This window comes from Delphinapterus leucas, chromosome 14, assembly GCF_059928025.1.
Source record: "Delphinapterus leucas isolate spDelLeu-1000000601 "Yukka" chromosome 14, BTC_Dleu_Yukka2, whole genome shotgun sequence".
NCBI lineage: Eukaryota > Metazoa > Chordata > Mammalia > Artiodactyla > Monodontidae > Delphinapterus > Delphinapterus leucas.
The window spans coordinates 69,958,151-69,986,089 of NC_143142.1; the positions used below are offsets into that span (position 1 = coordinate 69,958,151).

General features: G+C 38.0%; 1 protein-coding gene and 1 non-coding gene across 2 annotated transcripts; both read right to left on the reverse strand.

The window, feature by feature from the left end:
* Positions 1-27,926, reverse strand: STARD6 (StAR related lipid transfer domain containing 6). Its single transcript, XM_089895206.1, is given in 8 exon segments — positions 1-4,606; positions 4,608-4,739; positions 8,811-8,904; positions 11,217-11,334; positions 14,428-14,554; positions 24,607-24,685; positions 24,842-26,468; positions 27,100-27,926. Coding segments are annotated over 7 exon segments (711 nt in total). The 5' UTR covers positions 24,936-26,468; positions 27,100-27,926; the 3' UTR covers positions 1-4,539.
* Positions 20,805-20,877, reverse strand: TRNAA-UGC (transfer RNA alanine (anticodon UGC)). Its single transcript has one exon. It is a non-coding gene; the product is annotated as a tRNA-Ala (tRNA).
* Positions 27,927-27,939: the final 13 nt, after the last annotated feature.

A 27,939-nucleotide genomic window follows, 5' to 3' on the forward strand; every position in this document is an offset into this window, starting at 1 on the left:
AGTTTTAAAGAGAGTACTACTAGCAAAAACACCAACTGCCTGGACGAAAAGAGGGGTCAAGCTATACAAAGGTCTCTGGGCTCTTGACTTTCTGGGTAGGAAGCATCCTGAGAAAGTTATTCAGCTGCTAACAAGGATCATTTCTTCACAAAGAATAAAGGAGGGTGATGAGAAAAGGAGGGCATCTCAGATAGTGTGACAAAAAGCTGGAGAACAATGAGTCAGGGAGCAGCTCCCAGAGAGCAGGGTTGGGTCTAATCAGGGAGCATTTCCCTGTCATCAGAATGGACGTCAGCCGGACATGCAGGCTCAGCGGCCATGGCTCACGGGCCCAGCCACTCCGCGGCATGTGGGATCTTCCCAGACCGGGGCACGAACCCGTGTCCCCTGCATCGGCAGGCGGACTCTCAAGCACTGCGCCACCAGAGAAGCCCCCAAAGTTCATTTTGAAACTCACAGAACTGAAGAAACTTTCCCCAGATTTTATGTCCAAAGGAGTTAGTAATATCATTATGTGTGCCACTTGAGCCTGTGTATTGAAGGGGTACAATATAGTGACTGTAGGCATAGTCTAGAAGCTGACAATACTGAGAAATCATTTTTCCCTGCACATTATTGTCAAACTTGAAAATGTAGACTTCTAAAAATTTTAAACAAAATTATAATACATATTTTTTGATAAAACTTCAGATTTATCCTTATGTCCCAGTTCATTCTATGATGGTGATAATAGGAGCTGGCCTTGATTTGGACAAATACTGATTTTAATACTCACCTACTGTTTGACCAAAATGTATATTTAATTCAATGTACTTCTATTTTTACATAGTTTAAAATTATAAATTTATTCTATTGTTGTTAGATATCTTAAGACATGAAAGACATTTAGGATGAAGCTCATTTTCGTTGACAGTGGATGCAATTTTATATTTCAAATAGTCTTGATAATTTTTCTAACTTCTTATGAGATCTAATTACATATATTGTTATTGTTTATAATGTTGCAAAGATCTCACATTAATGAAATGTCAGCTCTGCTATATTCTCGTTTTTGCTTTCATTATTTGCATTTTCAATCCTTAGTTTCTTTATAGAAATCTTTTAAATTCACTTCTCCATTTTCCAAGGGTTTTTTTTTCATTAAAACTATATCAATTTAACTGTAACCCTAGAAAACCCAATTTGTCAAAATATACTGAAAGCCAACAATCACTTTCAAAACTTCCACATTGTGGAACTTATTCTTACTCCTCAGAATGTCTTCTATAATATGTCTCAGGACCCTTTCATAACTGGTGAAGTGTGACACTGTAGGCAAGGCACACAGCATATATTAGTGATTTTTTGAAAAAAATGAACATAAGTAGAAGTTGTAATATTTTATTTCTGCACCCCAGTAGAACTTCCCTTTTTCTTTTTCTACTACAGATGCTAGAATACCTTCAGATGCCAGGCCTGGCCATGTGTTCCACTCTTGGCTAATGAGATGCGAACATCTTGGATTGAACGTGGAGGTTTCCAAAAAGGCTACATACCAGGATGAAATCAGCTAAAATGTCTTTTAGGTTTTACCCTTCTTTGTCCTGCTTGGAACGCTGGGACAGTGCCACTGGGACAGAAAGACAGAAGCTACAATCGAAGCAGAATCGAGTGACGTAAAGAGCCTCCCCGGTCCCAATTATTATTAGCTCTGTACTGCACACTCCCAGACTTCCTGTGTGAGAGCAATAAACCTCTCAACATTTATGTTCTCTGAAAGTCCTCTTTTTTTGCAGCCAAATATTTTCTTAACTGATATAATCATGTTGCACGGTTCTGGTTCATTAATGTTATATGTCCAACATCACAGTTAGATAATATCCAAGATTTGAAGGTGCATAGGGAATAAGCATTTCATTTGATTAAACATAAACATTTTGTTTTGGTAATTCCAGTAATGTCTGAATATCTGAAATTATTAGGAGAGCTGTATGATTAGAAAGATTATTTAAAATATTTAAAGAAAAATCTAAGTTTAGAATTAAATTATTTTTATTTTTCATATTACTTGGATGACAGTATTACCTTCAAACTTTTGCGTTATATAGGATTTTCGTTATTACAGATGACACCTTCCATAATACTTCTTCATAGGGTCTTTCCTAGAGCATACATTTTAAATTTTGATGAAGATTAATTTGCTATTTTTCCTTATATGGATCATACTTTTGGTATCCAGTGTAAGAATTCTGCCTAGCTGTAGGTTCTGAAGATTTTCTTCCTAGAAGTTTTGTAGTTTAATGTTTTACATTTAAGCCCATGTTCCATGTTGAGTTAGTTTTTGTACGAAGTGCAGGATTAGGCCTTTGGATGTCAGTTACTCCAACACCATTTGCTGAAAGGCTGTCCTTCCTCCAATGAATTGCTTTTGTACCGCTGTCGACCATCAAATGTGATTTAATATACTCCTGAGAATAGCATATGACATTTGACATTTTCACCTCTTTTTACCCATTCTGATGTTCTTCTTTCCTTTCCAAAGGACTCTGGATCCTATTGAACCTTCCATCTCAGCAGGCAGTCTGCTAGTTGAGGTGTAATGCGAGGACTGGTGGGTATGTACATTCAGCTCCCCACTAGGCCCTGCTCTCACCACCCTGGTGAAAGTAGAGCACTGACCGACCCTCATTGCAGATGTGAGGGGGCAGCTCAGCTCCCCTTGCTGGCAAAAATGGGCACTGATTTGCATAGATTTGTTGCCTCCAAGTGCAAAAATAAGCTCAGCTCCCCACTGGGTCCCGATGACACCAGGGAGGGGAAGGGGAAGTGGAGTGCTGACTGACCCCATGTCCCACACCTTGCTTCACCTTGTTGATGCAAGCTAGGAGCAGAGGCCCAGATTCCCACTGAGCCCTGCTGACACCAGTGAGGGTATATTAGTTTCCTATAGCTATCGTAACAAATTACCAAAATTTTGGTGGCTTAAAGGAACAGAACTTTATTCTCACAGTTCTGGAGGCCAGAAGTCCAAAATTAAAGTGTCAGCAGGGCCACACTGCCTCTGAAGGCTCTAGGGGAGAATCTTTCTTTGCCTCTTTCAGCTCCTGGCAGCTCTAGGTGTTGCTTGGCTTATGGCCGCACAACCCCAACCTCTGCCTCTGTCTTCACATGGCCTCCTCCTCTCCACATGTCTCTTCTTTGTGCATCTCTTATGAGGACACTTGTGACTGGACTTAGAGCCTGATAATCCAGGATGATCTCATTCTGAGGTCCTTAACTTAATTACATCTGCCGAGATCCTTTTTCCAAATAAGGTCACATTCAAGGTTCCAGGGATTTGACAAGGATGTACCTTTTGGGGGTCACCATTCAACACACTACAGAGGGCAAAACACTGATGCTGGGTGGGGATGGAGGCTCACATCGTGCTGGGCCTTGGTGGCACCAAGGATCAGGGAAGCTGACTGGCGACTAGCTCTTCCTTGACCTAGCTGGTTAAATCTTGCTGCTGCCAGGTGCGGGTGGAAGCTCACTCTGCCACTGAATCCCACTAACACTACCCCAGCAGGGATATCAAAGCACCATACCTGCCTCTGCCGGATGGAAGGTGGAAGATGAGCTCCCTGCTCAACCCTGCCGACACCACAGGCTGGGGGTGTCCAGGCACCACCGCCTGCTTCTGCGGCGCAGAGATGAGGTGGGGTGGAAGATTCGCTCTGCTTTGCCCACACGGTGGGGTAGGTGCAGCTTTTAGGTTGATGTTTGGCTGGTGTTCTGCAGGGCCACCCTTTTGTTTGCGGGCACTCCTATGGCGAGGAGGAGAAGGCTTTTTCCTAAAGCCTCCCCCCTCTCTTTTTTCTTCTTTCCTGTCAGCAGTTCCAGGTTGGAGGCTTCGGCAGCGCCCTGTCTGGAATATATGGATGGCAATAAGGAAACCCAGAGAACTCGCTGCTAAAACATTCCTCAAGTCTCCAGGTCCTTGGCCAGTTCGCCTTCTTCTTGCCACCTATGCTGGAGTCTTCCTATGCTTGTCTGTTGTGGTAAGTGCAGGTCTTCTAGTTTTATGAGGAAGGACTTGGGAGGAACGGGCTACTACATTCTGGCCAGACCAAAAATTGATTCATGATTCAGCTGCAGATTCCAGATATCAGTTGTCAAACATTCTAGTGGAATTCTTTTCAATTTTTATGTTCATGCTTCCTACAGTTATCAATTTAAGCAGTAAGTGAAAGAAAAACAATTTAAAATATATTTTAATCTTTAATTAATGCTGACCTCTGCCTGTATATGCTTTCTTATTGATGTTTTCTTGCAGGGCATTTTCCAGGGGAAAAAAGCAAAAGATAAAAGTGCATTAAGAACACTTGTTGTTTAACATTGTTCTTATATGAGATTAAAAACTATATTTAATGCTTCTCTTGTACAACTATGAGCTCTTATTTTCACAAAGTACCTTTAGTAGTTTGTTCAAGAATACAGTTTAGAATAGTGTAACAGTATTTATGCATATTGACTTAGAAGTAAAAGGCAGTTAACTGCCACGCATGATTTTAAATGGCCTCATTTCTTCTTTAGGAATGACGAATGCCCATTATGATGACATCCACGTCCTGATGGAATTTTGTGTCTTTACTCCATCCTTTACATTGAGGAGGAAGCTTACTAAATTGGAAGGCACGGTTGCTTCAATTATTGATGGGGCCAATTTTCCTCTCATTTCTGTCTGGACAAACATCACTAGTTTGGAATATGCTGGGTTCCTGTAAACAAAGGAAGAGTTAAAAAATATAAAGAATTTTTAAGTTTATCTATGGAGTGTACAAGTTGACAAGGAGCAGGAAGCTTGTCTTATTCGCCAGTGATTGCCCACATAGCGCTTGTGACAGTGTAAACAGCTACTGAAGGAAGGAAGGACAAAATGTAGAGTGATTTGCACACTCATAAATATTTTACATAAAAATATTAAGTAGTCAGACTATATCTTAAAGTCTTCAGTTTTAGTTATCATTTCCTTTTTGTCATTTTATTGACTTTTTAAAATTATAAAAGTAATATGCTTATGAAAATTTAAACTGTAGAGCATTTTCACAATTCCCCCTCTGTTCACCAGAGATAATCACTATTTATAACTTTGTATCTTTTCAGGTTATTGTCTATGGATATACAAAGATAGCATGTATGTACATATATGTATATGTACCCCACATATACGCACATGTACATTCTTGGTTTTACAAAAATGAGACATATTTATTTTTCTGGAACTAGTTTCATTTTCCTCTTAGTATGATATCATGCACCTCTTTCTGTGTCAATCTATATAGATCAGCTTAATTGTTTTTCATGATTGCACATGGTATTTCATATTCTATTAACCAGTCCTCTATTGACCGTCATGGGGTTGTTTCTCACTTTTTGCCACTGTAAATAAAGCTGCAATAGGGCTTCCCTGCCGATGCAGGGGACACGGGTTCGTGCCCCAGTCCGGGAGGATCCCGCATCCCGCGGAGCGGCTGGGCACATGAGCCATGGCCTCTGAGCCTGCGCGTCCGGTGCCTGTGCTCCGCAACGGGAGAGGCCGCAACAGTGAGAGGCCCGCGTACCGCAAAATAAATAATATAAATAAATAAATAAATAAATAAATAAAGCTGCAATAAAGCATCTTGTAATGTATCCATTTGCACTTCTATAAATACTTACATTCAGTTTCTAGGTCAAAGTTTTTGTGCATTTAACATTTTGAAATGTTATCTCCAAATTGCCTTCCAAGAAGACTGTAGTATTTTACATTTTAACCCAGTGATCTTCAAACTAGAGTATATGAAGACTTGCCAAGGGGTATGAGGGACTGAATAACATTTAAGGGAATAAATTTTCAAATCTCTAACTTCCATGTAACTTTTCCTTAAACTGATCTGAGAATACTTCTCTGATGGAGATGCTGGCTTTTCTCTTGCCACCAGCCTGTTCACACCACCCTTCTATTGCTTTACAGAACCAAGGGATGCCTGTCATTCCCCCCTGAATAATACTGAATGGTACCAAGGTGCTTTACTCTGGCATATAAAAGTCTTTGAGATGCTAAAGGGAAAATTCAATCTATTGGAAGTGAATTGAGAAAGTGAATGACAGATGGCTGGGTAATAAAACCTTACCAAGTCATGTCAATTCTTTGCTTTCAATAAAATGTAAGGATCTAATTGAGCTGTCACCTGATAGGACGTTAAAAACAATTTTTGATTATAGGTCACTATGTAATTCACAGCACATAACTCAGAAGAATTTCAAGGGATTGAATGACAGTGCTAGGGTTGCACTCTCTCCATTTTAATTCACTCATTTATGTGAACAAAGTTTCCTATGCTTATTTTATAAAAATGCAAAGTAGAAGTAGACTTGATAGTCTCATTCTATTAGATGGGACATCTAGATCAGCATTTTTGTCCCATGTTTTTTACAGTTAAATTAGTGTAATTGATAGAAGCATGGACTCTGAAGCCAGTCTGCATAGTTTGAAGCTGAGCTTTGCTATTACCTATGTGTAACCCTGAGAAAGTTACTTAATCTCTCTGGGCTTCCATTTTCTTTTCTGCAAAATGGGGACAGTAATACAACCAACTTCATGAGGTAATTGTGAGGATCAAATAATTGACTTACTTGGTATATGTAAATTGTTTGTAACAGTGTCTGGCACATAGTAAGTGCTAAGTTTTGCTAATAATATGTGTTTCCAATAACAATTTGCTTTTTTTTTTTTGCGGTACGTGGGCCTCTCACTGTTGTGGCCTCTCCCGTTGTGGAGCACAGGCTCCAGATGCACAGGCTCAGCGGCCATGGCTCACGGGCCCAGCCGCTCTGCGGCATGTGGGATCTTCCCGGACCAGGGCACGAACCCGTGTCCCCTGCATCGGCAGGCAGACTCTCAACCACTGCACCACCAGGGAAGCCCAACAATTTGCTTTTATATTGAACAATTATGTAATATATTTTTATTTTTATCAATGTGTAGTAATAACAATTTAAACCAGTACACATATATATATTTTAACATTTAGATACTGGGGTCATAGAAAATAAAACAAATTTTAAAAATTAGGTACTTATTTTTGCTGAGGTATGATTGAAAATAGATAGATAGTGATTAATAAAAGAACCCAAAGCATAAGATATATTCTATTAGGATAAAATTATGCAAGGGAAAAAGAGTAAAAATATGGGATCAAGGAGAAAAGAAAAGAAATGACACAAACTTTCTGACTGTTAAAGGTTATATGTATTTTGAAATTGATAATGTAATGGTGGGTTTCAAGTTGTTATGGTATTTAGATTCCACTGGATGCACTTAGAAGGGTGATATAACCATTTTTTTAAAATGTCAGGATTTAGAGTATGCTGGACATTGCACCCTCTTAATATAATGCTATGAAAAATTTTAATATCAACTTAAAAATGTGCAAGGCAGTATACAGTTTTACAAAATTCTCTTGGGGGGTGTCAAATGGCTGGACGCACTAGCAGTTTGTATAGTCTTAGATCTCTATTTGAGCTTACTAGGGCTTTACACACCTAACAAAGCCTTTCCAACATTTACTGTAGAGTACCTTTACTACAGATAATATGTTTTATAAGTTTACTATAGGACTTGGGCTGCATGGAAAGAGAAGGTACAAAATTACTTTTTTGTCAGTACCCTTCTCCAGCAGATGCTAGGCAGAGTTTCCGCCCTAGGTGGGATATCTTAATCAGAGCTTTTGTCCTATGCTTTTTGCAGTGGAAAGGGAACGGTGACAAGGTGCAAGAAGGGGACTTTGCCTGTGAAGCACACTTTAGGTTGTGTAGCTTCCCAACTAGAGTCCCCACCAGCAGCTGATGTACCTAGCTGATCTGGAGTAATAACCCTTCCCTGTTTTGTTCTCTCCTGCTGTGGAGAATAAAGTCCTGGCCATAGACACAAAACTGATGGATGGGCAGGAAGGCCATGTCGTCATCGACATTATCAGCTGCATCAATGATCCTGTCCATTAATGTAAGTATTTGTGAATATCTTTTAGTTCTCTAATTCAGTAGAGAAAATATTAAGGCGTACGGGTCTAAATGTCATTGTAGTTTGACTTCCTTCACAAAAATATTTTTCTCATATTGAGTTGTTTATATCTGACCACTATAAAGTTTTACACCTGGTTTTATGTGTCGATATCATTTAATATAAAATCATTTACCAAAAATTAAAATGTAACGAATTTGTAGAATGATATACATTGAATTAATATATAGGCATTTAAAGACTATGTGTATTGGATGTTACCATCTTATCCCTAGGCTGGCCACCTGTGGGCAGCGACTCATCTCTAACTTCTCCAGCTCTTCCTTTTCTGAATTTACCTACTGGATGGCTCATTCTGCAAGGTATCTGTTCTCAGTAGGTAGTCCATTGGAAAGAATTTATTCAAGGTAAAGCATTCATTGCTGATAAACGTAACTGCATTATAATTCTAGTGAATTTATTTTTAATTTGCAAAAATTCCCTAATAATTCACAGAAGTGACTCTAATGGAGAAACATAAAACATCAGGTTAAGGTTAATAGGAGGGGGTGAGGATGTTTGTATATATGTGACTAGTGCCAGAAACCTCAAATCATACTTTATAGGGAATTATCCATTCTGATTATACTTAAGACAAAAATACTTAAAAAATTATTTTAAAAATTGTATTTGGGGCAATTTTTTTCCCAACAGAATATACCAGAACATATTTCTGGTGAGTTAGTTAACAAATTACAAATTGAACTAAAAAACTGTAAAAAAATAAACATATGGAAATAACACGTACTCTTGCAGAGGTGAACACACAGAGCCACAAGCATGGTTACAACCACGGATATAATTTGAAGATGGAGGATATGCTGGAAAATCCACACTAGTAGCTAAGTGATTAAAAAAAAATTAAAATGAAACTTATTCCACAAAGATGAAAAATTCTGTCTCCAGTAGCATATTTTAAAAAATGTATGATATAGCACTTGATTTAACTTAGTTATTATCAGCAGTGACATTAGTTTTATACATATGTATGTATGTTTGCACATTTGAATGTGTACACAGGCCAAAAATGAAAGAATATCAGTATGATCACTATTGTCCTCTCACACTTTTTCATGTAGAACTTTGAAAGATGCTGTTATCTTTCACATACAGGAAAAACTGTTAAAAGTATTGTTCAATTACTTTCTGAGATTTGAAGCAGAAATCACAAAGAAAGAGACTATTCTATTAGGATAGTGGGTTTATAGATGTTTTGGTTTATAAATTTTTAAAATAAAATATTTGATGTAGTTATTTGGTCTGTCAATAGAAGTAGTTTAAATGCCCCTTTCTGCCAATTCCCTGTAGCGAACTTCAATATATAATTAAAAATCAGTAGATTTTGTTTTAGGAATTATGCAGCATAAGGGAGGTGATCTGATCATGTTTATGATAATTATATATACTCTTCCAAATATATTTGTTTACTCTGTGCAACTGTTTATTCTGTGCAACAGAATATATTTGTTTTTTCTGTGCAACTGAATCCTGCTTTTGTCAGAGAATTTTCCTATATGATTTTAACATAAGCAGTCACTTCTGTAGAAATATAATGTTAAGCACTAGCTTAGGACTAGCTTAGGAGACAAATGTGGTGGAATCAATTTCCCATTTTCATGACCTGTTTCATCATCTTAACAGAGCCAATTATGTTGGCAAAATGGTACTGCCAGAAGTGATATTAACATATTTTTTCACTGTTTAAAATATGGAGATTATATTTGTCTTTATTTTTAAAAATTTTGTTGTACTCCACAAACAAGTATGGGTCTTTTGTGAGGCACGTAGTATGGTAATTAGTACAGATTTTGGAAAATCAGAAAGACTTGAGCTGGTTATTAGCTATGTAACTTGATTTCTGTGAACTTCGGTTTCCTCATCGGTGAGAAAATGCATGCAAAATATTTAGCTCAAAGCAAGATACACAGTAAGCTAGACAACAACAGAAACATTAAGAAGAAAACTATCAGTAATCATCAAAAACTCATTCAAAGAAAATCACTTAAAGCAAATTCAGTAGTGATCACTGAATGACTGATTATAACTATTTATTGATTTTATCTTCCATACTTATTTTTTACCTTCCCTCTGACCACTAAAAATGAGATACAAATTGAATGCTTTCAAAATATAGATAATAACAGATCTATGATTCAAATGGACAGTATTTTGTGTTATAGGCAGTGAATAAATTTTTATGTGCCCTCATTTAAAAATGAGACGACTAAATGACAACTATATGAAACTATACGAGACGAATATGTGAAAGTGATGAACAGCAGTCCCCAGTGGTATGGGCAAGAGAGCTAACTGTGCACATGAGTGCTATCAGCAGAGCAATGACTCAGTCCTGGACTCAGAAACTTAAGAGTCCTACAGATATATCAAAGTAACTGCAACCTTGTTGGAAAATAATAATTAACAACACTTAACTGTCCCTCCCCAAGTAGTTTACAGTAGGGGAAACTATTCTCATAGGAATAGTGAGATTAAATTGAATTACAGGGAAAAAAAGGGCTCTAGGCCATTGTCCTACCAAAGTCCCTTCACCATGAATTATCTTGAGTTCTTGGAGTCCGAAGATCTTTGGGGTGTGAACTGGTATGTTTTAAGTGAATAATGCAAATTAGGAAGTGGTTATGTATTTGTATTTTACAGAGTGACACATTTTTTTTTGGCGGGGGGTGGATAAGGGTATATCAAAACCTCCAATTTTTAAAAGAAATATAAGCACATTTATGAAAACACCTATCTATTGAAATTTTCTTCATGAGTTTTTTCAGTTTCTAGATATACCCATTCTATGTAATTTAAATACAAAAGTATATATCCAAAGATCAATTTTGTTTCTTAGTAGTTTTATAATGTATGCTGTGACGTTTTAGCCTGCAAGTATCTATCTATACTGAGTGCTGCAGGGTATATGCTGCAAAAAGGCCAGGAGATGCCATAATCATTGACTGTGATATAAATGGCACCTCTAGAATTAGGTAAAACTTCAGGCTTATCTATATTAACATGCATTTATTGGCCTCACTAAGTAAATACAAAAATAATTAATTGAAAATATTCTTTCAAACTGTGAGTTAAAAGTAAAAAAATTTATTAATGACTCACAGTAATTCCAAAGTGTGGGCAAAATGTTTCAACTTACAACTGATAATATCCATATTCCCTTCGCAGTGCTTCAAATACACTAAGTCGATAAAGTCTCGGGGGGATATTGAGCCCATGGCAAAACTTTGTGTAATGGTATGACATATGAATGTGTCCTGAAACAAACTGCATAAGGTTGGACTGTATTTGGAAAAAGCAGGGCTTTGAGGTTTTAAGAATTTATCACCAAGTCAACTTGCATTTTCAGTGTTAAAGAAACATTAGATGTATAATTATAAGTGCAAGGCAACAAAAGCAAAAATAAACGAGTGGGACTACATCAGACTAAAATGCTTCTGCACAGAAAAGGAAACTATCAACAAAATGAAAAGATGACCTACAAAATGGGAGAAAATATTTGCAAATCATATATCTAACACGAGTTAATATAATCATAAGTGTGACAGAATCAGAAAGGAATCTTGATATTATCTAACCTTTGAATTTTTTGATGAAGAAATTGAAGCCTAACATTAAATTACATGTAGAACTAGAGATATGTATAGAACTAGAACCTGGATTTCCAGTACAATATTGTGTCTACTACCCCACACTGACTAGGTAATATATTCTGAAAAATATATTGACTTAGCAGCCTGTGGTGTAAGGCCTAAAATTAAAGGCCAATATATGCACTGCTTTGACATCTGGTAAAACTGGGAGGGTTGTGAATGGCCTAACTGCAAGTTCCTCTCCCCACTCTGTTCCCACAGATAAGAACCCTTAGTCCAACAACCCTCCTGATCAGCAGGATCAGACACAACGCCTACTTATACCTGAGTAGTGCGTCTCAGCTCCCTGCTACCCTGCAGAATTATTCCAACAACCAATCAGATCCTCCTGCAGGAATCAGGGGTCACCTCAACCTCTTGATACTACAAAGCCTGCCTTGCACGTCCCGTAGTTATTCACTCTGTTCCTGAGTGCAACTCCCATGTCACACTGCATGACATGGTGCATCCTTGAGAGTATAGCTAAGCTACTCCATGGTACTGCTGCCTCAGTATCCGTTTTGTTTGTCCGAGCAGCCTGCAGGGGCCTTAAACTAACACTAGTCCTCTCATGTAAGGACACCCCCAGATAACAGCCCTCAGAGTCACAAGCAAATGTAAGTTCCTGATATGACTTCCCCAACAGCGCTTCTGATCAACTGTCTCTCCCACTTCCCAGGGCCTTCCCCTTGTGAGCACCTTAGGTAAGATGCCCCCCTGTGGAGCTTACCAAAACCCTGCTCTTTTTGGTTCCAATTGATCAATCTGGCCTTAGCCCAGGAACCCCAAAGCACTCCACCCACAGACACTAATAAAGGCATGTGCCTCAGGTCCTGCCTCTGTCTGCAGCCTGCCTTGACCTCCCCACATGGGGCCCTTGAGGCGTGCTGTACACTTCCTCCTCGACCTGTGAGTAATAAACTTCTCTATTTCAATTTCTCTTGTGGTCATTTGTTGAACCTGGCTCACTATTGGCACCCCGTGCTCCACTAACAAATGTTAATTTAACAAAGTCTTAACAGTCCTTCCTGGGCTGTGATTAAGGATTAACAAAGTGCTGTGGATCTCATTTGTCTAGTGCTGGTGTCATGTGTTTAACCACCACCATAACCCTAGAGCAGGAATCCCTTCCTCACCAATGGGGTGAATGAGTCAATTAAAATGCACCCCTGGAAGTGAATGCTACAAACATTCACTGCAAGGCAGACTAATTCTTCTCACAGTATAATGTGATTCAGAGATACTGTGGTATACTGGAAAAGGCATCAAATTTGGAATGAGGAGATCAGGTATAAGTCCTGGTTATACCATACATTGGCTGTGGTGACCTTGGGCAAATCACAAAATTCCTCTATGTTTTCAAGTTTTTTGATGCCAAATCTAGTATACTTTCCATTATTACAGCTGACTTGCAGCAACAGCAGAAATATCTGAAATGCTACTGAAACTGTATAATTAGTATCACACAATCATGAATGAAACAGTCCAATGTTTGGATTTTCATTTGTGATGGGCCATGTTCAAATCCCAAGAAGGTCACGGACAGGCGTTCTTTGTGGATAAGAACTTCAAGGCCTCTCTACAAGATGAAAATGCTTTACCTTTCTGGGCTTTTCTACAATCTCACCCCCATCCCAGATTTCAAAATCAGTTTAATAAAAGGCAGTAAAGTTAACCTACAGAGTTCTAAATAAATGATAAGGTGATGGCAGATATATGGGCCATTTGTTTTGATGAGTAAAATGCAGCTTGGAGACCCTAAGAACCAAAGACTCAGTGATGTGGAATTTTACAAATGCAACTGTTTAAGTATGCATTACTCCAACATTCACATTTACCAGCTCCTTCTAATAAAGTTATTATTAGCCAAACAGTAGGACTCAATTTTTAAAAGCTGCTTATGAGGTATAATTTACATACTAGCAGTCTTAATAAGTGTCAGACCTATACTGTGCTGTACCAGAGTTCAGAATCCCTCACCCCACTCCTGTCTTCTTCCTGTTCCTCCTTCTTTCTACCAGCTAACAGTCTTTCTCATTTCATTCATGTTTTTCTCCTCCTGAGCTTTCACTCTACCCTCACCTCACCCTGATCTTCTCTCCCCTTTTAAGCCCTATTTGCCTCTTGCATTCTGTCTTTCTTTCTCTCACCTCTATGACTTTAGATTTCTAGTCCATTACCTATATTTTTCTTTTCTGTTTTTATTCTCCCTCTTCATTTCTGAGATAATGTATTTGAAAGTGTTTCTAAAACCACAATATAATGTTATTTCACATTTACTCTTTAAAAAAGTCACATGCTGTTTGTTCTTAAGTCCTTACAGTAAGTGTCTACGATGTTCCTGTTATCTAGTGTATTATGACTAAGATAAATCTACTGACTTCCCATCAACAAGGCATGCTTAATCTTTTTATTCCACCTAATGGAGGAGGTGAATCCATGAGTTCAGTCCCCTCAGTAACCGAAGGCACACATCTGCAGGAGAGCTGACCAAGTTCAGAATGTGGTATTCATTTAAAACAGAATAAAGGTAATTGGAATTGAACTCTTGACTAATAAAGAAGGAAGTTTTAAGCTTTTTATAAAAATTTCAACTTGATTTGAACCTATAAAATACAAAGTGTCCACATAATACAGATTTAATAAACTCAAATCGCTAAGATAGAAAACTAAAAGTGTACTCATACAGTGAAAGTCCAATATTAAACAGTAAATTACCCAATCAATTTTTTGTACCATGCTGTACATTTTCAATGATTTGTCCCATGTGACCCTGTTTTCAGGTTTGTAGAGGAAATCAGATAGTTTAGATGTTGATTCTGGAATTATTCCTTCAACACGATATCTATAGTTAACAAAATAAAGAAAATTCAAAATTTAATAAGCGTAGTCTAAGTTGAAAATATAATGCTATCACAGTATAAAGCACACTAATTTAGCAAATAATGTAAAGAAAACTTGAAGGTAATATCAGCAATTTAAAATACTAATATTTGGGCTTCCCTGGTGGCGCAGTGGTTGAGAGTCCGCCTGCCGATGCAGGGGACACGGGTTCGTGCCCCGGTCTGGGAAGATCCCACATGCCGTGGAGCGGCTGGGCCCGTGAGCCATGGCCGCTGAGCCTGCGCGTCCGGAGCCTGTGCTCTGCAACGGGAGAGGCCACAACAGTGAGAGGCCCGCGTACCACAAAAAAAAAAAAAAAAAATACTAATATTCAATTGGAAGTAGCCAGTTTATAAAAATATGCACTGTAATAATTAATATAAATTATTTAAAAATTCATTTTTCTACAAATTTTGTTTATAATGTTTCTATAGTTGTCTTTTTAAAGGGGCTACTTTCATTTAGAATTTTTCTAAACTCTTTCTCATAAACATTTACCTACTGTATTTATCATAAGCCAACAGTAACTGATGAGAAGTTTGTGTGGTTGTGCAATATCTTGTGGCCTTAATTCTTAATTGAAGGATGTAATATGGTCTAAAGCAGTAGTCAGCAAACTTTTCAGTAAAGGGCCAGATGGTAAATAATTTAGGCTTTGCAAGCTTCATGTTCTATGTTGCAACTATTCAACTTTGCTAGTGTATCAGTGAAGCAGCCACAGACAATATATAATGGGCACTCTTGTGTTACAATTAAACTCCATTTATAGACATTGACTTCTGAATTTCATTTATTTTTCACATGTCAAGATTTGGAGAAGTAACTAACCTTTATGTTAATCCATCAATAGAATTGGGTTGGGCTATCACAACCAATGAAGTTAGGACAATGTGAGAAAACAGGATTAAAACCCACTATTTAGCAGTAGGTTGTTAAATGAAAATGAAATCTGAATAATATTGGCCATACTTTCTCTCTCTGTTAATCATTCTTTCTAAACTAAGGAGATAGGTTTAGGTAAAATCAAAATTTTAAACCTCTAAAAAGTTAAAATTTTTGGAGGAAGTGAGGTAAAAACTAAATGCTATTATTACAGAAAATAGTTGTTATATTTATGAAGAGTTCTTCCTCTGAACCTTGTTTTTATGATTTGGTAAACAAGTAAGTCATTAGACTATTTTTTTGTATGTTAGTCTCTCTTTAAAAGCTCAACTGGTCCCTAGTTTTCTCTGTGAGATATCCTAAAATTTTCTTAGTATGTAAGGTTTCCTTCCTTCAGATCTACAAAGTTTTTAAGAGCTTATTATTAAACTCTATAGAAGACAGTGACAAAACAACCTGAATAATTATCAGGTCCTTTGAAAAAGAAGGCAGATATAAAACAGTTAAAATTTAAGCACAAGACTATTGTTAAGGGGTTTGTATATACCTCCCTAGATTGCTTTTTTTAATTAATCTGTTCTCTAATTATATTGTAAATTTTGAGGATAAAGAGCTTTTGACCTTTTTGTATTTCTAACTAACATCGAGTTAGGTATCTTTTATTAAGCACTTACTATATATTTACTGATAATGACTACCCTTAATCTTTTAATAGCATTCTTTTATTGACTGAGTGATCAAACATTTACTATTTATTATGTTGACGCTTGAACAACATGAAAGTTATCAGTACTGAGCCTCATGCAGTCAAAAATCCGTGTATAACTTTAGAGTCGGATCTATGTATCTGTGGTTCCTCCATATCCACAGTTCCACATCCAGAGATTCAATCAACTGCAGACCCTGCGGTACTGTAATATGTATTTATCAAGAAAAAATCCACGAAGTTAAAACCCGTGTTTTTTAAGGGTTAACTATATATATACTTCAGCCTAGCAGAGACTCAGACATATAATCAAAAAATTATTATATGGTTTGATAAGTGTTGAAGAGACAGAAAGCAAAAAAAAAAAAAAATCAAGGTAAGAAGGGGAATAATGTGCTGAAGCTCTTTTTGGAAGGTTTGCCCAAACCCTTTCATCGTTATTCATGATAAAATTAGGGATGGACAATATTGAAATGCAGGACATTTAGGCATCAGCTGCTTTGTTTCTTCTATTTTGGAGAGGAAGTTTCGATTTGTAACTTTAAGTAACAGTACACACATTACATATAATTTACAAAAGCATTTTGCTTTTTTCTTTCAAAACTTTGTTTTAAAATTTTATGCATATGGATAGCTATCCTTCTTGAATAATATTTTAAATGCTTAGTATAGAAGTTCTCTATATTTTTAATTAAAATCCTTTATTAATTATGTATATTGCAAATATTATATCTCTGGCTACAGCCTACCTTTTCACTTATTTCTTTTGGTACAGAAGTGTTTCACTTTACCATAGTCAAATTGACCAATATTTTCCATTATGGTTTGTGCTTTTTTATGTCTTCTACAAGATATCCTTCCCTACTTCAAGATCATTAAGCTACTTTCATACATTTTCTTCTACAATTTTATAGTTTGTATTCATATTTAGGACTTTAATCTACCTGGAATGGATATTTGTGTATAGTGTAAGGTCAGCATCTAATTTTACTTTTTACATATAAATAATCACTTATGTTAGCACAATTGATTATAAATAGTTCATCCTTTTCCATTTTTTTGTAATGCCTTATCTGTTACATATTAAGTTTCCACACATGTGTAGGGCCTGATCATACCCATATATTATTGCAGAGCCTCCCTGACATTTGAAAGAAGCTCCCTAAAAGAGACAGGAACTTATTAAAAACTCTCTTGATTGAGGTTGGCTTGTAATAATTCTAATAATACTTTACACCTGTATCTGCATAGTTCTTTACACTGAGATACTTAATATTTGATTTTGCTGATGTTTCATAGTTGCCAGTACACACAGGCAATAAAATTAAAATGTTAGGAGAGTAGCATATAGAGTCAGCCCACCTGTTTTCAAATTCTAGCTCTTACCAGTTATCTGACCTTAGGCAGGTTACTTATTCAAAGTCTTGGGTTTCTCATATGTAGAGAGAGTAATATTTACCTCATAGGGCTGTCATGAGGACTGAATAAATTAATATGTTTACAGGATAGTACATGGCATGTATTAACTGTTCAATACATGTTAGCCATTATTATTTCACATACATGGAGTCTTTTATGATAGTCATCCCACTCTGCCTTGTATTATAGGTATTTATGTACTTTTCTCTCTTACAAAGACTAAAAACTCCTTGAGGAGCAAATCTGCTGGATAAAATAATGAAAAATTAACTTTAAGAGGTTTTTTTCTTGAGAATGTCAAGATTATAAGCTTTACAAGTATATGCATTTTGTTTTGATCACCACTATACTACCAGCACCTAGAAAGTGATTAATGAATAACTGAATATAATGAATGAACAACATCATTTTAAATAAGTCTAGATACCTTGCTGAACCTTGCCAACTCCTGGTTTAGACTGTCTACTCAATGGCTAATTGTTCATTTTCCAGTCATTTGTAAAGGTGAGAAAAGTTTGAGTTATTGGTATTATATGACTGCAAGGCAGAAATTATTTATTTTGCTTCCTATAAGATTATGAAATATAATTAAAGTTGTGTCTCGGGTAGAGGGTAGGTTACTAGTTAAAAAGTACCTTACCTTGGCCTTCTCTGGTGGCACAGTGGTTAAGAATCCGCCTGCCAATGCAGGGGACACAGGTTCAAGCCCGGGTCCGGGAAGATCCCACATACCGTGGAGCAACTAAGCCCGTGCGCCACAACTACTGAGCCTGTGCTCTAGAGCCCGCGAGCCACAACTACTGAGCCTGCATGCCACAACTACTGAAGCCCGTGCGCCTAGAGCCCGTGCTCCACAACAAGAGAAGCCACTGCAATGAGAAGCCCACGCACCTCAACAAAGAGTAGCCCCCGCTCGCCGCAACTAGAGAAAGCCCGTGGGCAGCAACGAAGACCCAACGCAGCCAAAAATAAACCAAATTTTAAAAAATGAATAAAATCTATCTTTAAAAAAAAATACCTTATCTTAATTCACTAGTTAGAGGTGTATTGGAGTTACTGGCTTTTAAAAAATATGTAAATATCATGCCTCTTTGAAAACATAAAACATGTCTATGTCTTGAATAATTGAATCTATCACTGAATGAGCAATTCAGTATCTACTGTGTTCAAGACTCTTCAGAGATATCAATTTTGTCATATTTGAATCTAAGAACTATATTTTTATATCTATTGATCATTAAAATGATTGGTTCTTTGGATATTTTACTAAGATCTATAATAAAGCTTCATGCTCATTATGAATAAAGTGACCAAGTCAAATTAAAAATATTTTAATTATTCTCTCTTGTCTCTCACAGTTTCTGACAAGCTTTAGCTGGTATGTGGGATAATTGATACATGAAATTATGTTTCTTACAGATCATCATTTCATGAAGCAATGAACACCTTTTAGTAAATGTGCATTTGTTTCAACATGCTAATTTGAGCGTGCATCGCTAAATCATTTTATAGCCTTTTATGGCTTCTGTGAATGAGTACTGCTGAACAGTAAACTAGGAGGGTAAGGGAGGAGAAAAACAGTGGAAAGTGCCTGTTTTTACATACTAGAAATTATAAACCTGGGGAAGCACCTGTAAGATGATAGGCTTTTTAGTGACCTTATTTTTGGCATTTCCTATGTGATAATTAGAGTTGGGAGTGGGACTTCCAGAGTGGCTATGTGAGGAGCTAAGGAAACCCTCTTCTACAGTCATTGAACTGGTGAACATTACTTTTAAAAACTACTTAAATTCCCTAGAAATTGACCTAACAGCACACAGGAAATGAAGAAACATTTATTCAAGAAAATCTACTAAATCTAGGTAGGAAAAGTCAGAGTCTGTAGCATTTGAGCCACAACCTCCTTCCAGCCACCCCCCTCCCTCTACGGTAGCTCTGCTCCAGCTGGGTGCAGACTAGAAGACAGGGGCTCCCTCTCCCCACGAGATCCAGGCTAGGGCTATGGTTTCATCCTGGGATAAGCAGGACACTGACATCTCTCATCACCGAAACTCTCAGCTCATGTTGTAGAAGCTCTATTCCCCGCATGCACTGCTCAGAAGACTAGGGTTTCCTGACACCCTGATCTCACTGGTAGGGTGAGGGCTTTGCCTAAGGCACAGTAGGCTGTGAATCCTGGGGCCTAAATTGCCCCTCACCCCTAGAATAACAGGAGCAAACTGAGAAAGTCATGGTACCATCCTTTCCCTATGCTACCCACTTGCTCATGGAGTAGAAGTGTTACTTGGCTTCAGTGTATTAGTGCATAGGTCCCTACTCAGAGCAGTCAGAGTGAATGTTAGGCTGCCCTTAATCAGAGTAATGAGACTAGATATACGAGGTTGCCCACTCAGGAGAAATCAGAGTGATGTACCAGGCTGTCCCTAACCGAGAAGCAATGGGAGCTTTGTACTCGGCTGTCCTTACTCAGACAAATCACGCTGGATATGCTAGGCTGCCCCTACTTAGGAGCAATCAGTCCAATATGTGGCTTCACTGACTTGCAAGCATTCCCCAAGCCATACACAGATTAAGTAGCGAAGGGCTGAAGTCTTACTGGCTCAAGAGACTTAAGCATAATCTCTGAGTCATCACTGACTGAGCAATAAGCTATTCTGACCACTTTAAAATAAAATCATACTCATCGCTGGTGGTTTGGAAGAATGTGTGCACTCCAAGGCTATGTCCTCTGGGGAATGACTGGTGACACAACTTCCAAGCTACCGGCCCCCTGGCTACATGCAAGGCAAAACCATAAAACTCCCTGAACTGTGAAAACAGTTTCCAAGCCACACACAGAATTGACAGTAAAAATCTTACTGGCTTTGGGTGCTAAGCACAACTTGTGACCAGTAATGGCTTGTGTTAACCTAGGGATGACCTATAGGATGCCAGGCTGAAAGATAAAAACAAGGACAAAAATCAGGGCAGGTATATCTGAGGCTGCAGACTGGGGGGGGGTGGGGAACAGACTTCATGGAATTAGTCCAGACAAATCACTAAACAAATAAATGCCCAAGCAATAAGAAGCCCTGGGTGAGTGGGTGGGATCTGTATCCAGAGTTGCTATATTACCTAAAATGTTCAGTTTTCTTTTGTTTTAAGGATTAAAAAAAAAAATTGATTGATTGATTTTGGCCGAGCCATGCAGCATGCAGGATCTCAGTTCCCCGACCAGGGATCGAACCTGCGTCCTCGGCAGTGCAAGTGCAGAGTCCTAACCACTGGACCTCCAGGGAATTCCCTAAAATGTCCAGTTTTCAAGAAAACTGTGAGGCATGCATGCAGAGAAACATGGAAAGTGTGATCTATACACAGGAAAAACAACAGGCAATAGAAAGTATTTGTGGGATATATGGGTTAAATTTAAAAATAAAATTATTTAGCTTAGTGTGTGACATACAGTAGATTAATAGGAGAATTAATAGGGAACATAGGGGAATGTGTCAGCTGAACTGTGTGCTGGTAGGTCTGTATTTCATCTCTTGAGGGTAGAAAGGAAAAAAATTCCAACCAAAGAACTGGCCCCCTTCTCATGCATATAGGCAAGTGCTCAAAGCTAACCACAAAAGGAGCTTTTTGGGTGGGAAATTAATAAGAAAAGGTGAAAGTGCTGAGAAAATATCTTCAGGTTTTGTTGTTGTTGTTCTGTAGTTATAAGGGAAACAAATATGTTTAAATTCTTTCTATTTGGCAGCCAATATAACATAACTAAAGTCCATAAATTCATTCAGGAAATATTTATTAAGTGTTTATGTGACAGACACTGTTCTGGTGTTAGGGATACTACGATGAACAAGAGTTTATTTCTAGTCTGCTTCTTGTTCAAGTTCCTATTCTCAAGTTTATATTCTAATAAGAGAGACGTAATAAATAAGACAACAAATGAAGAAGATAAATTTCATCTAGTGATAGATGCTATGAAGAAGGTAACAGCAGAATAGGGTAGTAAACAGTGGTTTGGCGTATTTGAGAACTTTGACCAATTGGCCAGGAAGGTCACTCTGAAGAGAAGCAATGAAGCTGAGATCTTGAAAACAAAAATGACATCAGCCTTCATTTGGGTGAAGAGCACGCTAGGCAAGAAAAGAGCAACTACGAAGGCTCTGAGATGTGCATTCGTGCCAACAGTAGTCCTACGTGGCTGTAGCATAAGGAGAGCAAAGATGCAGTGGTAGGAGAGGTCAGAGAGGTAGGTGGGGGCCAGATAGTGCCTTGCAGAGCATAATAAAGCCTTTAGAAGAGTTTAGGCAGGGGAGCAACACTGAATTATATTTCAAAAATCTACTTTAACCATTGTGTGAAGAATAGGATGTAGTTGAGTAAAGGTATATATGAGGAATCCACTAGAAAGTTACTGAAATAATCCATGAGATGCGAGAGAATGATAGTAGGGAGATAATGAAAAATAAATCACTTCTCTCTGTACATACCTAGTCAATTAGAGCTTCTATTAGAATCCAAATCTGAGATGAGTGACCCATTATCTATCTAGGTCAATGTTTTGCAAGCATGTTCTTTGTTGAAAACATTTGGAAGAGTCTGAATTACAGTTTGACAGATGTCTTTACTTTAGGACTTCTCCGAACCTTAGAGAAGAGAAAATAGTCTAGAGTGTTTTGAAAAACTTGACAATGCAACCTATTTTTCCCACAGGGCATTTTGAAGGATAATTTCTCCCAGACACTAGCTTGGCAAACCATATTAGACCATGCTACATATCCCCAAAGTGTGCAATGTTTACACTTGGTTGTCCAGTCTAAATTAACATGCATATGTTTCTTGCTTTGATTATTTATAACCCTATAAATAAAACTGTGAAGCTTGAAGTACTGGAAAATTTTAAGCTTCCCTAGCTTTTTCCCTTGATTTATTTGACGGCAATCTCACCTTCTTCTCATCCCAAGCTGGGGGAGGTAAACGTTTCGACTGAGGCAGACCAACCTGATCAACATGTTCAGATTGATTTCCTTTGGAAGAACCTAAATAACTGCCCCAGCTGATTTAGAATAATATAGATATTTTGAAAAATATTAACTGCTCCAGTCACACTCTCCTTCTGTACATAAACATGCTAAACTTAGAAGGATCAGTGAGCTGTGCTTGACAAAAGAAGCATGCAAAATTGAGGTTTGTGTATCTTCTAGCAGTCTTAATTTTGAAGCTGTGCTTGATATTTATTGGATGATAGTTCAACTGTAAAAAAGAATTAAAAGAGAGTTTGCCAAAATCATCGTGTGATAGGCAGCCTCTAAAATGGCCCCCAGTGATCTCCACTTCTTGGTATTGACACACTTATGTAATCCCCTTCCCCTGAGTCAGGGTTGGATCTAGTGATTCACTTCTAATAAACTGAATACTGCCAAAATGATGGGGGGGTGGTCCCTTCCAAGATAAGGTTACAGAAAGACCCTGGCTTCTATCTTGTTTGCTTTTTCTTTGGCTCTCTCCTAAATCCCTCCCTCTGAGGGAGGCAAACTGGCATTTGTGAATAGCCCTATGGAGAGGCCCATACATCAAGAACTGAGGAAGGCTTCCAGCCTAGAGCTGGCAAGTAGCTGAGGTCCCCAGTCTAACAAGCCCACGAAGAACTGACTGCCGGTGACTGTGTAAGTGAGCTTGGAAGCAGAGCTGCCTTCAGATGCGACCTAAGCCCCAGACCACACCGTGACTGCAGCCTTGTGAGAATCCTTGAGGCACAGGCACCAAGCTAAGCTACACCTGGATTCCTGATGACATAAACCATGAGACAGTGTCTGTTAAATCACTAAGATTTGGGATATTACTGTGTATTAATAAATAAACTAGTATGCAGTGCATATAAATTTCTCTTAAAGCAAGTGCAAAAAGTTTCAATTTTTTTTGTCTGCATAGTATGGCATGTAAGAGTACAATATCGTTGATGAAAAATTTGAATAAAGCTTTAAAACAGCCTTATTGAGGCTATTTTTTGAATGGCTCTAGGCATTGTGTAGAGCACCTTGTATAAAAGTACCCAGCAAGTATTTGTAGAATAAATACCTTCCAAGGTTTCTTTGATGCATAGGTTGCTGTCCACACTGGTCTGACCTGGAAGGCACCAAAAAACTACTACATCCAAAAGTTTATTCCCATAGTGTGCCTGGGGTTGACGTTACCCACTCCCTGCTCAATCTATTTTTTCAAGTGCCACTATTAGAATCATTAATTATTTAGATAACAAAGGTAGGGATTACCTTCCTGGTAATTATAAAAATGAATAGGAGAAAGTATACCAGCTTTGTCCTACAGTAAAAAAATTGAAATGAAACACAAGATAGATAATTATAGTCAGATGAAAAAAAGAGCAATAAGCACAAAACAGGGTAGTGAAAAGGAGGAGTGGACCCCTACCCCTCAAAAATAAACTAAATAATATTTGGTTTTCTCAATAGCATATGATGATCTGATGGCATTAATGTGATATCACGAGCAACAAAGGAACAACTCTTAAAAAGAAGGTTAAAGATGTCAGCACAATTTCCCTTAGAGTACTTGTATCTGAAATAACAGGATCCTCAAAAATATCCTTAAAAGCAGCTTACAGAATAAATTATATATGTTAGCAAGAGGAATATATTGGGAAAATAAACTTTATTTTTAAGTGGTTCATTTAATGGAAAGGTGAAGTTTTCAAAGACCACGAAATACTGTTAGAAAGAAAATATCAATCTAATTTTATAGCAATTATTTCTTGAAGTGGAAATTTCCTTAGTGAATTATTCACTAGAAGTGATTTTCTTTTCTGATTGTCTTCCGATTTGGAAATTAGATGGTACATATTGCTCATTTTATTAATTTTACGTTTCAAACAAGTGACTTTATAATTAATTTCTACTTCCTGTTCACTATCAAATAACGTTTTATAGCTAATGAAGTAGCATTGAACTCTAGATACATCAATGTCATTGAATTCAGAACAATGATTGTAAATAGGAGATTGTACTTACAGATTTCCATGGAATTTCTTAGAAGCCTTGCTGGAAACAGTTGTCTTTTTCTCAAAGGGGAATAAAAATCCACAAATAAATTAACTGTCAGATACAGAAAAAATGAAAAACAAAAAATAAAGCAAACGTAAAAACTTTTTTTTGGTTTGTAGAAGAAAATATTTTTTAAAATGTCTTTGCAATGAATTGTTTCTCATTAAAAAACAAACTCTTGAAACATATTTAACTTCTCTTCTTACTGAAGTCTTAACCACTTTCCAGCCTGATATATCTTGATAGTAACCTAAAATTTCTTGAGCAGTTTGTTGGACAAGTGCCTTATAGTCCATCTACCTGCAAAGTTTTAAAAACAAATGACTGATGAGAATGTAATCATACAAAATTTTTTAAAATGCTGTGTTACATTTTAATACTATTTCTATGTCTGTCACATAGCAATGAACAATAACTACTTTTGGAATGCATGCATGCATGAATCTCTTCCTTTTTATTCATAGTCTTTCAAGTGAGAAAATGTGATATAGTAAAAAGAGCAGGCTTTGGCTTTGGAGTCAAAGAGACCTGGGTCAAATCCTGTCTCTGCCACAGACTAATTGTGAACCATGTTATTTCATATTTCTCTTTCCTCATTTTCTCAAGTTGTAAAGCTGGGACAATACCTAACCTGGTAGAACTGATATGAGGATTAAATGAAATAATGCACTTAAATGTCTTACCCCTTTGCCTGGCACATAATAGTTATTCAATAAATTGTTATTTCTAACAGCTAAATCATGCTTCCTTTCTCTTGTAAAGCAGCATAATCTGTTGATCATGTGTTACTGGGAATTCATCTTTTTAAAGTGAGTGGCAGTGGCAATAAATGATCTGACCCCTGCCTTCTTCTCCAAAGACAATTCCTACCTGTCTCCTTCTCTCCCACTTAGCTCCACTCATACTGACCTCCTGGCTGTTCCCCAAATACAACCAAGCAACTTCCTACCTCAGGGTCCTTGTACTTGCTGTTCTCTATGTTTTTAATGTTCTTCCCCAATATGTTCAGAGGACTGACTCCTCTTCATTGGTGTCTTTGCTTAAATGTTACCTCTTCAGAGAGGATCAAATTCACATCAATTCAACTCAAACACATTTACTGAATCCTTGCTAAGGGTTAGATATTGTGGTAGATGTGGCAAAAAAGGTTGAGTAAGATGCTGTTTCTGCTTTGAATGAGCTCAGGAAGGTGGAGTCTCATTGGTCCCTTGGCCCATCACCCAGTTTTCAATTAAGGGAAGCTGGCTGGTGTGGTGGAAAGAATATGACAACACAGAGCTGGATTCAAATCTTGGTTTTGCCACTCACCACCAGCTTTATCATTCTGAGTAAACTACTTAAACTTTGAACTTTAATTTTCACTTCTATAGATTGGGGATAGTAATACCTATCTCATGGGGTCATTGTAAGGATTAAGTGAGTTAATATATGTAGAAGTGATTGAAACAGTGTCAGGCCCCTTCTTGGTGATCAAAAAGTTAGTTTTTTTTCTTAAAATGGACACATTTACATCTACCTTAAAAAAAAAACTCTCCTAAGACCTGCCTGAATAAATCTTCTTAAAGTTTAATTATCAGCACACGTCTTCCTTAGTTCTCACCTAAAGGCCTTTAGGTGGGATCATAAATCTATTTTCTCGTGTTTAGTTCTCTGCCAAGGCACAGCACGTAGTTGACATGTATATTTGAAAAGCATTAGTAAACCATTATAATTTCTCCTTCCTAGTAGACTCATGGTTACTTCACCTTTCCTAGTAGATCTAGTCCAGAATTTTAATAATTATTAGGACTCTTCTCCAAATCCTTGTGGAGATCTCCATAGCTTTCAACCTGTGAAGGAATGAAGTGGAAGTAGAATTATTTTGATCCATGAATTAGGTAAATATATTTGATAATTTCCTTAATATTTTCTCAGTGTCCTTTATTTATACTTTATGTACTCATTTGGAAACATTTGATATATCTTTCCTCAATGAAGGAAAAACGTAGTAAGAGATACATTAAAGATAATGTTAATGAAAAAGAACCTTTAAGAAATTATCTTTTAAAAGAATAGGTTAAAAAGATACTTACGTGGAATGTGGATAAAAACGTCGAAGTTTTTAAGGTCACGCCATTAACAATCCTGGCTGGTCCCTGACCTGGGCTTGTCCCAGCATATATAACACGGTTCTTTATTTCCTACCAGCAACATACTTGATACTGAAGGCTCAAGAAATTGCAGATTTTTGGAACAAACCACTAGCATGTAAACCTCCTGCAGGGACTTTGTCTTACTCATTTTCAAATCACTAGCACTACTTACTGCCAAAATAAACATGTGTTTAATTGAACCACTCAACTAAATTTTGTAGCTTCTGGACTTTTTCATTTGCCAAGGAAAAAAGGGAAGGTTAAGCTTAGTGGGCTAGAGAGGGTGAAGAGAAGAAAAGAGCAAACAGCAAGACTACAGTTGTATCACCTGGTGATGTAACATCGGATGAGCTGGAACATATTCAGATGGAGTAATGGTCAAGGATATCTTCACCCATAGGGTCAGTGGAAAATAAACACAAACCAACACTGAGATGGCATCTTTTTCCGATACACCACTTGGTTGAAGCTGGATTCTTCGCAACTCATATCCCGTCCCAGCCTTGTAGACAGGTTCACACATGTTGTTAAGTGGGTCTTTACATCTGTTTGTATAATCTCCCTGTTTCTGGGCTGCCTGACTGGGTTCCCAATCCGTGCTGGGTCACTGCCATTGTTCCCTGGGAATCAAGGTCCCCAAGGAGTTTGTTAAGTCCCATCCCTGGCCAAACTCCCTCCTCCAATCCCGCGTCTGCTTTGAGGGTGAGGGGCCGGCTGGAAACCCAAGAAGGCCGGGCTCAGGGATGGGAAGGGGAAGGCCCTGAAGAGGAGGGAAAAAAGTGGTCGGGGGATCTGACCCCCCCGGCCGAGTCGGTGTCTCATCCGGGGAGGGGGTGCTCTGAAAGCGGAGAGGCCGAGCGTGTTGGAAGGACTGTGGCTGTAGGGCTGGCTCTCAGCGACCGAAACGGCAGCCGCCGGGGCCCCAGGTCCCCATCCCCGCCCCGTCCCGTCTCGAAGCCCCGGGAAACTGGCCGAAGGCAGCTCAGCCTGTCATATGCGCAGACCGGCCGCGCAGAACCGTGACCGAGGTGGGGAAGGCACGCGGGGTATCGACGCGGAGGTAGTTCAGAACCTCCCCGCCCAAGAAAGACCAGGAGGGAGAAACTACTCTTCCCAGCAGGGAGAGCGACCTAACGCCCCGCCCCGCCCCCTGACCCTCGCCCTGCTA